Source organism: Vanacampus margaritifer, chromosome 20 (genome assembly GCF_051991255.1).
Source record: "Vanacampus margaritifer isolate UIUO_Vmar chromosome 20, RoL_Vmar_1.0, whole genome shotgun sequence".
Lineage (NCBI taxonomy): Eukaryota > Metazoa > Chordata > Actinopteri > Syngnathiformes > Syngnathidae > Vanacampus > Vanacampus margaritifer.
In genome coordinates, this window is record NC_135451.1 from 11,014,960 (window position 1) to 11,027,090 (window position 12,131).

General features: G+C 41.1%; 1 protein-coding gene across 4 annotated transcripts in view; it reads left to right on the forward strand.

Moving 5' to 3' along the window:
* The window catches only part of hecw1a (HECT, C2 and WW domain containing E3 ubiquitin protein ligase 1a), a 33,646-nt gene extending 21,538 nt beyond the window's left edge, over positions 1 to 12,108 (forward strand). For 3 of the 4 annotated variants that reach the window (XM_077554528.1, XM_077554527.1, XM_077554529.1), the window contains 20 exons: positions 292 to 865; positions 2,776 to 2,874; positions 3,291 to 3,444; positions 4,002 to 4,111; positions 4,225 to 4,331; positions 4,525 to 4,710; positions 5,166 to 5,300; positions 5,406 to 5,520; positions 5,629 to 5,725; positions 6,088 to 6,171; positions 6,280 to 6,386; positions 6,713 to 6,827; positions 6,915 to 7,028; positions 7,829 to 7,981; positions 8,075 to 8,173; positions 8,236 to 8,365; positions 8,467 to 8,613; positions 8,720 to 8,834; positions 8,917 to 9,115; positions 9,694 to 12,108. In XM_077554528.1, the coding sequence (XP_077410654.1) occupies positions 292 to 865; positions 2,776 to 2,874; positions 3,291 to 3,444; positions 4,002 to 4,111; positions 4,225 to 4,331; positions 4,525 to 4,710; positions 5,166 to 5,300; positions 5,406 to 5,520; positions 5,629 to 5,725; positions 6,088 to 6,171; positions 6,280 to 6,386; positions 6,713 to 6,827; positions 6,915 to 7,028; positions 7,829 to 7,981; positions 8,075 to 8,173; positions 8,236 to 8,365; positions 8,467 to 8,613; positions 8,720 to 8,834; positions 8,917 to 9,115; positions 9,694 to 9,805 (2,952 nt within the window). In that variant the 3' untranslated portion in view covers positions 9,806 to 12,108. The remainder of the gene's footprint in view (positions 1 to 291; positions 866 to 2,775; positions 2,875 to 3,290; positions 3,445 to 4,001; positions 4,112 to 4,224; positions 4,332 to 4,524; positions 4,711 to 5,165; positions 5,301 to 5,405; positions 5,521 to 5,628; positions 5,726 to 6,087; positions 6,172 to 6,279; positions 6,387 to 6,712; positions 6,828 to 6,914; positions 7,029 to 7,828; positions 7,982 to 8,074; positions 8,174 to 8,235; positions 8,366 to 8,466; positions 8,614 to 8,719; positions 8,835 to 8,916; positions 9,116 to 9,693) is intronic. The other variant, XM_077554530.1, reaches the window with a different exon arrangement.
* Positions 12,109 to 12,131: the final 23 nt, after the last annotated feature.

The window sequence follows — 12,131 nt, forward strand, 5'->3', positions numbered from 1 at the left end:
ATTACAAATATGCAAGTTTAATCCTGTAAACATCATTAAGGATATAATTTATACATGATTTAAGGCAAGTTTTAAAATGTCCTTATTATTTCCCATAATTCTTAGACACGTAAACAGGAAGTGGTTCTAGTTCCGGTATGACAAAAACAGACGTAATTAGATGCGAATGCAAACATAATAGGAATGAATTTGAACACGTGTCACCTGCCCACTATTGTGTGCCGAAAAATATGGTACTTTTTTATAATGCTTACTATTTGCATTGGTCTATTATGTAAAATTTATTTTCAGGTCCCAGAGTGTCCCGGTCCATGCTGCTGTCGCTCCCTCCCACGCAGCCTCTCCATCGAACGTCTCTCGGAACTCAACCAACTCCTGGAAGGCGACGGAGGAGGTGGAGTGCACGCAGCAGTTAGAAGGATCTCGCTCTCTTATTTGGAAAGCGAGGAGGGGGATTCCAGTAACGGAGTTGGCAAAAAAAATCCAGGGAGCAACCATCGGGCCCGGGGTGAAAATGAGTGCGAGTTCTGTGACACTTCCTGCTACAGCACGTCCTGCTACAGCACGTCTTGTTACAGCACATCATGCTACAGCAACTCGGGCCACGAGGGCAGGGGTCGCTACTGCAGCCACACCCGACTCTCCTCTGTGGACAGCAACCGGCTCTCCGGAAGCACAGTGTTCTCCTCGCAGGACGAAGAGGAGGATGAGAGTACCTTTGAGTCGGGACCAGATGCAAACAACTGTCCTGAGGGCCAGGGAGAGGGCGGGGCTGGTGGAGAGAGGAGTGGAAGGTGGACGGAGGCCAGGGGAGAGGAACGTGGGGAATCAGTCGGGGCAGAGTCACGGGACACCAACAGCACTGGTAAGTGATAGCAAATCTGCTTCTGCTCTTCTACCGCCCGTATCTCCACACTTGCTGACTTCCATTATGTGGCTGCATGTTTGTTTTCCAGTTTCATACTGTGCCCCCCCCCCCCCCCTTTATAGAAGCATAGGTTGGGCCTTGTTTTTTTTCCCCCTCCATCTACGCGTGAATGTCAGTCATGGTTAAAATGACGCCTGAGATAAACGGAATTAGCATACTTACTGTATTAGCATATTATGAAAAATGTAGAAATGGGTCATCATAATTTCGGAATAAGACATTTGATGGATGGAGGTAACAGTTTTACTAATTAGGAGCGACAGTAATTCCACAGATACCTGCGGGCTGCTGCTCCTTGACATGTTGGTGTGTGTGTGTTTGTGTATTCATGTCCCACTGAAATTTGCTCTCATTATTTTGTTGCCCTGACAACCCAAGTGTGCCTACTTTAGTGCAGTGTTTCCCAACATTCATAGTGCCAAAGCATACATTTTACATTTTTAAAAAAAAAAATGTCACAGAAGGGGGTAATACAGTTCATTATGTACTTTTGTTGAGTGAGTTTTTTTTTTAAGGTGTGTGAGAAATGTGAGTTGAAAAGACCTCTCGCAAAGAGTTTTTTTGCATGTGAGTTTTTTTTTTTTTTTTTGATCCACCACTGTAAATGGCACCACCAAGTAGACGGCAATTAATAGATCTTCATTATGAAACCACACGCCAACACTCAAAAGATGTCAATCTTTAAAAAAGTTAAGTGTAAGAAGACATCCAATATGTGCTTGAGATACAACACACAACAAAAATAAGCGTAAAGTGTAAAACGTGGTCAAAAATAAGGTTGCGATTGCTTCTCGGAAGAATTTTTGAATTCATTTGTGAATGATGCCAGTCGTGATAACTGCGATGGGAAAGTAGGTCGCATACATACAACACTGTACTGTACAACTCACCGACTCTGCCAGACTTCCCTCCAGGTTGGCTCTTTCCCCTGCTGTGCCCATCAAATTACCTCAACGCATGCCAAAACTCTGTGTTTGAATTCTCATTATGTGAGTTTGTACTACACATGGACAATATTGGCAGATGGCTTTAATTAAAGCTATTTTTGGGACCGTAGCTTTGGTGTCTTTGCTTCATGTAAACATGCAGTTTATATTTGTCCCCATTTGGGTCACCCGTTTCCACCTGTACGTTAAAGTACAACCCTTACTTAGTGTAAAAAGTTTGGAAGGCACTAGATTAGATCATTTCCTGAGGAGCAGTTAAAACACGGCCTACATTATGTCAATGGTGACTTCCAGAGATGAGAGAACTAAATTGGACCGTCCCAATCTCTGGTTGGTTGATAGATAAAAGGTGTGTCTCACTATATCTCATCACATTGTACTCCATTTCAACACACATTTATCAAAAAAAATCACCACTTCATTGGAGAGTTCAAGCTGCCAGTCTTTCTGGACGGTGTGGGGCGAGCAAACAACTCAGACTCTCGCTACGAGCCAACTCAATCGCAAGATGGATGTGATGTTTGGCATCCTATCTTGAGCAAAGTGATTGCTAATTTGGCTAAATGTAGCCCTACCAGTGTCACGATCGAGAAGAGGAAGGTTGTCTCCACGGCAATGAGACGATATACCTAGCATTGCTGTGATTGACAATGGTATGCTTGGAACACTCTCAGAGCAAATATAACAGGCCTTTCTGTCCTGTCCCCGTCTGTTTGGTCATTGTTCTTCATGTTTCTTGATCGCCTGTTAAGTGTGATTTAAAATAACCTCCCTGTACTTGTGCATGTGCAGTGACAATAAAGTTATTCCTTGATTCATTCACTCCTTAGTGCATTTTATTTACTCAAACAAATGTAGCTTGCCCTCGTGGTGTAACGTATTCCGAACTGTCTCCTGTAGGCTCAGGCTTCTCACCTCCCGTCGGCCATCCTCCAGTCCTTCTTCCCAGCCTTGACTTAGCCCATTTTCCTGCTGCCACTGACCAAGCCTTACCTCCAAGTAAGCACCAACGCATCTTACTATGGAGTCACATGCCGAAAAGCTTGGTTCACACCCGTGTGTGTGCATGTGTGTCATTCCGTTCGTGTTTGCTGCCATTCCTCCCTCCTGCCCCTCCTCTCATGCTCACCCATTAGGATTTAGATGTATAGGGATTCCCGAGATTTTTAGAAAAACATTTGTTTTTATATATATATACTGTTTTTTTTTTGTTTTTTTTGTTTTTTTACCTCTTCATTTAAAACCATTGAAATATATTGAAACTATTGGCTATGACTATGACTATGGGCTTTTGGAAATTAGCATAGATGCTACATTGATTCTAAACCTTCAAAGAACTACAGTACACACAGAGCAAGCAGGGAATTGGTTGTCAATTTCACCTCAAGCTAATAATTTTGTCTCCCGTGGCTCAGACTGGGAAGCTCGCATAGACAGCCATGGCCGAGTGTTCTACGTCGACCACGTCAACCGCACCACGACCTGGCAGAGACCCAGTCACAGTGGCAAGTGTAGCCATGGGATTCCCCGTTCAGGATCCAGTCAACAGATGGAGCAGCTAAACAGGAGGTCAGACGAAATATACGAGCTTTGACGTAATAGCTTTGCGGGCATGTGATCAATAACATTCATCCTAGTAATTTCGTTCTCAGGTCATTGAATCGATCGCAACTAGACTGTTCTGGTTTTCTTTCATGTCCCTCTCGTCTGAGCATGGTTTATCAGTTTATACACAGGCTAGCACAAACCTAGCATGTTGATGTGGACACCCAACAGTTTGTACGCTAAGTTCGAGGCATGCCCCAAACCATGAAAGTTATAATTTTTTCAGACGCAAAATGACAACGGTTATTTTTGGAGAGCTGTTTACTCTCTACCAAACTACCCGTACTGAAAATATGTAGTATCGGTTCATTTTTTACTTTACAAATTTTGGATTATTGTTCAACCAAATATACAGTATATATTGCTAACATATGCTAGCTAATAGTTACAGTTGAGACACATTTTATTTTAAAAACACTTCTATGTGATAAGTATAAATAAAGCGACAACTTTTCTCTACGCTCGAAATTAATTCCGCAAGTTCATGCTAACCTTGTCATCCGTCATCACTATTTTGGCAGGTACCAGAGCATCCAGAGAACCATGGCCACTGAAGAGGAAGGCGGCAGTCAGCGGTTAGAGCGAACTCCAAGTGTAGAGACAGACTCCGATGCTCCTCCAACTGCGACAGGTCGGCTCCTCGTCCAGTGTCCTCTCTTAACGTGCAGTGATTATTATTGTATCGTTGTTTTTCCTGGACAGTGGTGAGAAAACACTATAATTATTTTTCTTTGTGTCCACAAGGTCCAGCATCACCTGTCAATCATCAGAAGATCAGCCAGCTTCTTCAGTCACCCGCTGTCAAGTTCATTACACACCCGGAATTCTTCACTATGTTGCATAGTAACTACGTAAGTGCTACCAGAACCAGTCAATGCCACTTAAATACACTCATTCACAGCTAGCCCAGTAAAAATTAAAAAATCTTTTGACATATAAAGCTGACAGTGGCAGCGTATGAGTTAACTCATCATTTTATCTGAAACAAAAATGGACAAACTTGAGTCCAAAACTTCTTCTCGTCTTTTTCTCGGTCCTTCCCAGTCAGCCTACCGGATGTTCACCGGCAGTAGCTGCGTGAAGCACATGATCCTGAAGGTGCGCCGCGATGCCAAAAACTTTGAGCGCTACCAACATAACCGGGACCTGGTGGTCTTCCTCAACAAGTTTGCAGACACTCAACTGGAGTTGCCGCGGGGCTGGGAGATCAAAACTGACCCGCAGGGCAAGGTAGGACGGAAGTGTGGCGTCATAAGAAGTCCATATTTGGGCATAGGGGTGGGTGGAATCAAGATGACATCATCCTTCTATTGCTAGGACATGTTGGGACATGTTCAGACATGTCCCGACTTGTTCCGGATCACCGGAAGAATGACGCCATAGGAAGTCCATATTTGGGCATAGGGGGCGGGACTGGAAATTAAGGGGCAGGACTTAGACCAGAAGTTAAGTGGCGGGACAGGAAGTGACTCACACCTGTCAAAAAGATTGACGAAAGCGGGATAGTAACATTCTCTTAGGACACTTGGAGACTTATCTTGAAGATTGTATGGTAGATGAAATTTGAGCCTTTGCATTTTAGAATAACAGGAATTGTTATTAACGTAATCGCGTGAACCATTATAGGCCTGAAAGGTTTATGTGAAGATTTTGAGCGTTTGATTTGATTTCCATCTGTCTTCCAGTCTTTCTTTGTGGATCACAACAGTCGAGCCACAACCTTCATCGACCCTCGAATCCCTCTTCAAAATGGCCGACTACCAGGCCACCTCGCCCACAGGCAACATTTGCAGAGGCTACGTAGCTACAGTGCAGGAGAGGTACACACCAATAAAATATTTGTCCTAATTTGATGCTCTCTCAAGTTAACTGTTATGAATATGATTATGACTGAAACGTTTACTTTTCTGTTGTTTTTTTTGCAGGCTTCTGATGTGTCTAGGAGTCGCGGTGCTTCTTTCATGGCCAGGCCTGCGAACAGCCTGGTTGCTGCCATACGAAGCCAGCATCATGCTGACCCGCAGCAGTCCGGCGCTGCATGTAAGCAAGCGCCCAAACATGAACTAATTGTTTTGGAACTAAAGCACACATACGGAAAGCTGTTTACCTGTTCACCGTTTTTCCTGTTCTCCCGTTTTTTTCCTCTAGCGTACAATGACAAGATTGTGGCGTTCCTTCGACAACCAAACATATTTGACATGCTGCAGGAGCGGCAACCCAACCTCAACAGAAACTATGCACTTAGGTATGTCATATATTTGCGTCTCATTATTTGCAAATTTACATATTTGCCGATTTTTTTTTTTTTTTTAATCATTTATTTTCTGAAAAGCTCATGCTCATGCCAAAGCAAAATAAAAAATTTGGCTTTGACACCATCTTGTGGCATCTTGGTTCCAAGGAGCTATGTAGAAGAGAGTTTGGCAAAAGTAGTAATTGGGCGCCATCTTGGAGCTTCTTTTAGACCAAAGGAGCGCTTTCAGCCATCTTGTGGCATTTATAGGCAATTATCAAACTTCATTTAATCACAGATTTTTAAAGAAGTTGCTAAGTCTATTTTTCTTGTTCGTTTGCAAATTGAGACTTGTGTCTTTGTTTACATTGTAGGGAAAAGATCCATTACATCCGGTCTGAAGGTACCCAGGGTGTTGAGAAGCTATCATGTGACGCAGACTTGGTCATCCTGTTAAGGTATGCAACCCAACTGTACTATTAACCAACACCTAAATAATTTTATTGTGACGACATGAAAACAGTATTAAAGATGCTCCTTGTATTTCAATTATTTTTTTCTTGCAGTTTGTTTGAAGAGGAGATTATGTCGTATATTCCGCCTCACCCAATCCATCCTGGCTTTAGTTTTTCGCCACGCTGTTCCCCCGGCAACTCGCCGCAGAACTCTCCCGGTAGGTCGGTTCATGGATCAAACACCCGTTGTGAGTTTTGCTTCTTGACTCAAAATGATAAGATGAGCCCTGAGTGGTGATCATTATTACACTACTGATAGTACTTGATAGTAATGTTAGGGAGCACTAATGTGATCTAAATTGAGGTCTAGTAGACCTTGGGGGTGCTGTGATTCCTCCTGTGCTGGGGTTGTACATGCTAGTAATGAGGAAAGTAGGTCAAAGCGGGGAAGTCTGTATTGATGATGAAAACTATCCATCCATCCATTTTCTAAACCTCCAACTGATGATGTCATCTTTTTTATTTGTTTCCCCTCTTTGTGTAGGTTTGCAGAGAGCCAGAGCGCCAGCCCCTTACCGGAGAGACTTTGAGGCCAAGCTCAGAAATTTCTACCGAAAATTAGAAGCAAAGGGCTACGGCCAGGGACCAGGCAAGATTAAGTAAGACCGGCTGCAAATGTAATATAAAACATACAAAGATATACAGTATTTACCGCATTTACTCTCATGGTATTCTCATTACTGCAGACTACTGATAAGACGAGAACACCTGCTGGAGGGCACCTTCAACCAGGTGATGGCATATTCCCGCAAAGAGCTACAGAGGAACAAACTCTACGTCACCTTCATTGGGGAGGAGGGGTGAGACACACATAGACAGACGTATCCTCTTAATAGTTATGAAGGTGTGGTAGCACCCTCAAGTGGTCTGTGGAAGAATCACAGCCTTATCACATTGCTGTTGTAACAAAATATTTGGATTTAATCTTTCGGAGCTGTTTGTTTTAAAGTTTTTTTTAATGTAACTTCTATGTGTAATACATTTTAGTTGAAACATTATAAAACATTCTGATAAACAGTGGCCAAAACCAAGCAGCATGTAAATGCTTGTGGTGAGGCTCCATAGTTATTGAGTTGCTAATGACAGGCTGCTGTTGTGTACAAATGTTTTGACATTAATGGATGTGGCAACAAGGAAGTAAAAAAAAAAAAAGTATGTTCATATTTCAAAGTTTTAGCGACATTTCATTTACATTTTGGAAAGACAGAAATAAAGTAATATATGTGTTCGACATACAAAAGTAACACAATACCTATTTAGCTAGTCAGCTAGCCAGCTAGCGATCTTGTGTGTTCCAAAGTTTTAAAGACATCTTATTCACATTCTAAAATATAGAAATAAATCAATATGAATTTGGACATACAAAAGTAACATAATAGCTAGCTAGCCAGCCAGTTAGATAGCTAGCTAGCTTGCCCAACTACAGCAATGCTAGCATGCTATTAGCTAGGTAATAATTAGCGACGTTATTACACACCAAGAGTTCTGATTTCTGAAAAACACCACTCTTACTTTTATTGCTGCAAACTGATTTCGAATTTCTTCAAAACGGACAAATTGGAGCACTAATAGGTTCCCTCCCTCCATTTTGTCTTCTCAGGTTAGATTACAGCGGACCCTCCAGAGAGTTTTTCTTCCTTTTGTCTCAGGAGTTGTTTAATCCCTATTACGGTCTTTTCGAATATTCGGCCAATGACACCTACACTGTTCAAATCAGCCCTATGTCGGCATTTGTTGAGAACCATCTGGAATGGTGAGATAATGTACACAACACAAACAGAACAGCAATGTCAGCGCACTCACTTCCTGACTTTCTTTTAAATGTCATTTGTGTGTGTGTGTCCAGGTTCCGATTCAGTGGGCGCATTCTGGGTCTGGCACTCATTCATCAGTACCTCCTCGACGCTTTCTTCACCAGGCCTTTCTACAAGGCGCTACTCAGGCTGTAAGCATATTCGATCATATTCAGCTATTGTGGTTAATGTCGCTGAACTTTGGATCTTACAGCCCGACTGACCTTTCCGATTTGGAGTATCTGGATGAGGAGTTCCACCAGTCTTTGCAGTGGATGAAGGACAATGACATCACAGACATCCTGGACCTCACATTTACTGTTAATGAGGAGGTTTTTGGCCAGGTGTTACATATGTGGCTGTATTCAGTAGTTCAATAATTCAACACACACAACCTCGATTGGTGGTTTGTGTAACTTGTTACTACTTTCACTACTGTTGCTAGGTAACGGAACGGGAGTTAAAGTCTGGCGGCTCCAACCTGCAAGTGACTGAGAAGAACAAAAAGGATTACATCGAGCGAATGACAAAATGGAGGGTGGAAAGAGGAGTGGTGCAGCAGACGGAAGCGCTGGTCAGAGGCTTCTATGAGGTAGATGCGGTTTTAGCTCGCCAAAAAATCCATTCGAACTGGACTGGCAGTGAATGGGTTAAAACGATAGCGAGAAAACAGTTTTTGTGGTGGTTTTGTGTCACAGGTGGTCGACTCCAGACTTGTGTCAGTTTTTGATGCCCGAGAGTTGGAGCTGGTTATTGCCGGTACAGTGGAAATTGATCTCGGGGACTGGAGGAGCAATACAGAGTATAGAGGAGGTATGTGTGCGAGTTATTTATTTATTTTTTCAGATAATTTCCTATAAACCCAATTATACACTAAAAAGTCCATTTTGCCTAGGTTACCATGACGGCCACATAGTGATGCGGTGGTTCTGGGCTGCTGTGGAGCGATTCAACAATGAGCAGCGCCTGCGCCTACTCCAGTTTGTAACCGGGACGTCCAGCGTGCCGTACGAAGGCTTCGCCGCCCTGCGCGGATCCAACGGCCTACGACGTTTTTGCATTGAGAAGTGGGGCAAAGTTACGTCTCTACCCAGGTAATTAATCCCGATAATAAATAAATCCCAATAATATATAAATACATTATTTTCGAGTCCATAGCTGTTTTTGGTACACCCTAATAAAAAAATTAATAAATATATATATATATATATATATATATATATATATATATATATATATATATATATATATATATATATATATATATATATATTAGGAGTGTTAAAAAAATTGATTAGAGAATTCCGTGTTGTAATATCGTGATATATTCCCAAATCGATTTTTTTTAACACCCCTAATATTCAATATGCGGCTGAATCGATTTTTAAACATCAATTTTTTAGGGAAATATTCAACAAAACGTCTTACTTAGGGTTAGGATTCACACATTAATAAGCATGGAAGAATGTTATATTAATGGAACATTAAGCCTTAATATTTTTAGTGCTTTTCAAACATGAAACAGACTGCAACCTGTTTGTTAAATGCAGTGGCTCAGTTATAAGCCAGAATTTTCAGATAAATAAATAAATTTTCGTGCAAATCTTACAGTGTACTTGTACAAGATTACTGATTTGTATTTTCTAAATTTGATATATTTTCCCTTTTTCAGGGCCCATACGTGTTTTAACCGTCTTGACCTGCCCCCATACCCTTCGTACACGATGCTGTACGAGAAACTGTTGACAGCCGTGGAGGAAACCAGCACATTTGGTCTGGAGTGAGACTCATAAAGCACCCGACGAGGGCAAACGTCTTCTTGGAACGTCGACTCGGAGCGGTCGGACCGACGCATCCCGGATTCTGTGATCGTGCAGACTGAACAATGATGATGGTGACGTGGTTATTGCGTATGTCAAATGAATGTTACGGTATCGTGTATTAGTGTCACATTTGAGGGTCTTCGTGACCGGAAGCGGCCGTTCGGCCTTGAGATGTATAATGGTATCAATCATAAAACATGCAGCCGACATGCACGTATCCAGATGCTAATAGCAACAAATAGAGCTTACATGTAAAACTGTTAACAGTTAATTATTTTAAATGACACTTTTTCAGTTATTTTACGAATCCTTAGTTCTGTTCCTCAAAATTTAGCAACACAAATGATCTTTTAAATATTGTTTGAATTTCCATCAATGAACGAAACGGTGAAAAATGCTATTCAGAACTGCTACGTTGTTATGTGAATTCAACAAACCAAACGAAGGGTTTATATGCTCAGGTAGTTTATTGGACATAATTACAAATACACATGCACAGAACGGCTCTAAAGAAGAGTGTGGGCAGTAATTTATAAAATGGACGCCAAAGAAACATATCTAGTATTTATATGTAAGAAAGCTCGCTTCCATTTGGATGGATCAATGCAAGTTTACAATCATAATCAGAGGTGGCAAATCCAGGTCCAGACAGTAAAAACCCTGCCACAGTTTGGCTTTAGCCCTTATTGCTAATTGTTTCAGTTTCAGTCGTGCTAGCTAGTTAGCTAGCTCCCATGGTGCTCGTTTACCTGCTAGGGAGCTAGCGAGCTAGCTTGCTAGCACCAGGTGCTAAAGCCAAACTGGATTTGCCACCTCTGCACATAATTAAATTTAATGTAAGAGTAAAAGCATCAAGGAATATTTAATCAGATAATTTAGCATTAGGGTTAGAGTTAAAGAAAGCTTGGTAATAATATATGTATTTAAAAAAAAAAAAAAGTCAATCGTTTGTGGTTGTGAACCACTGGGAAGATAAGCCACAAATTTACAAAGCATTTACGAAAGCCATTTTCCCCTATTTTTATGCAATGTTGATAAGTTTAATATTCTGAAAAGCATTTTGGTTTGTTTCTATCATGAACAGCAACAACAAATGGAATCTCAAAGGTCAAACAGTCTGTTCTGAACAACAGCTGAAACTTCAGCAGTTGCTCCAAGCTTCGACTGCTGCTGAAATTCTTGGAAGATTTTATTTATTTAATTATTTTTAACATTGAGGCTTCCAAAAGTCTTCCACTGCACTGACATCTGACTGATGTGGGCTTTTTGGACTCAGCTGTGTATGTGCAAGAGGGACAATCTAAAAACAACATACTGTTTTTCTTGCAGCTGAACGTTACATGGAGAAATGTGGATGTGCGGAAAAACAACCTCATATAAACGAATTCCTAGTCCTAATAAAGTAGTGTAGCTCCATATCGGTGTTCTTCAACAATAGCTCGCTAGATCTCCAGTTTGATTGCAATCAAATGATATTAGTAGCCAGAAGATTGATGCGGAGGCCGAAATCATAAAATTGGAGGGCAAAGACGATTATGTTGCAGAATCCACTTTTTTGCTACCAATTTTTTTCTACTGTTATTTCTATGGCATTGTATTCTAATTCAAGGGGGTTGGCTTGACGCTTTCCTCGAATGTTGAGTTTGTTCATTGGCGACGGGAGCCTGCCTTCATTTTGAAGCCTTTGCATTTTGATATTTATGGCTTTTCTATTATTAATGTAGCTCACTTGTTATGTTGTTGTTGTTATTAATCATGTTGATTTTTCTGTTGTCTGGCTCAACTGTCAGTTTTTTCAGATTTATTTATTATTGTGCGGCATGTAACAACAAACAATGTTATTTTTCCACAAACTTTAATATTAAGCACTGATATTTAATAGGGTGGGGGGATTATACCTCAGTTATGATCATGGCTATTGAGTTTTGTTTGAAATAATATAAAAAATATTTATTAAAATAAGCTTTTGGGAAAGGATCCGATTTGTCAAAGTGACAAATTGTGGCGTGTGTGGTCATTTTTGCAGGGGGCTGAATACTGAGGCATGCATTTTGTGTGTACATTTTTTTGTGTTGATTATTCACATATGTAGATAATGTTGAAAAGTACAGTTTTATTATTTATTTCAATAAGTGCTCAGGCAGTCCCACCAATTCAGCACCACTATTCCACATGTCGATGAATTTGTGTTCATTTGCTGACATTGTTGTATGAAGTGAAGGCAGTGTTTGCCACTGTTGTCTAAAATAAAATATGGGAAAACATGTATTTGTTTATTTTTGGTGGA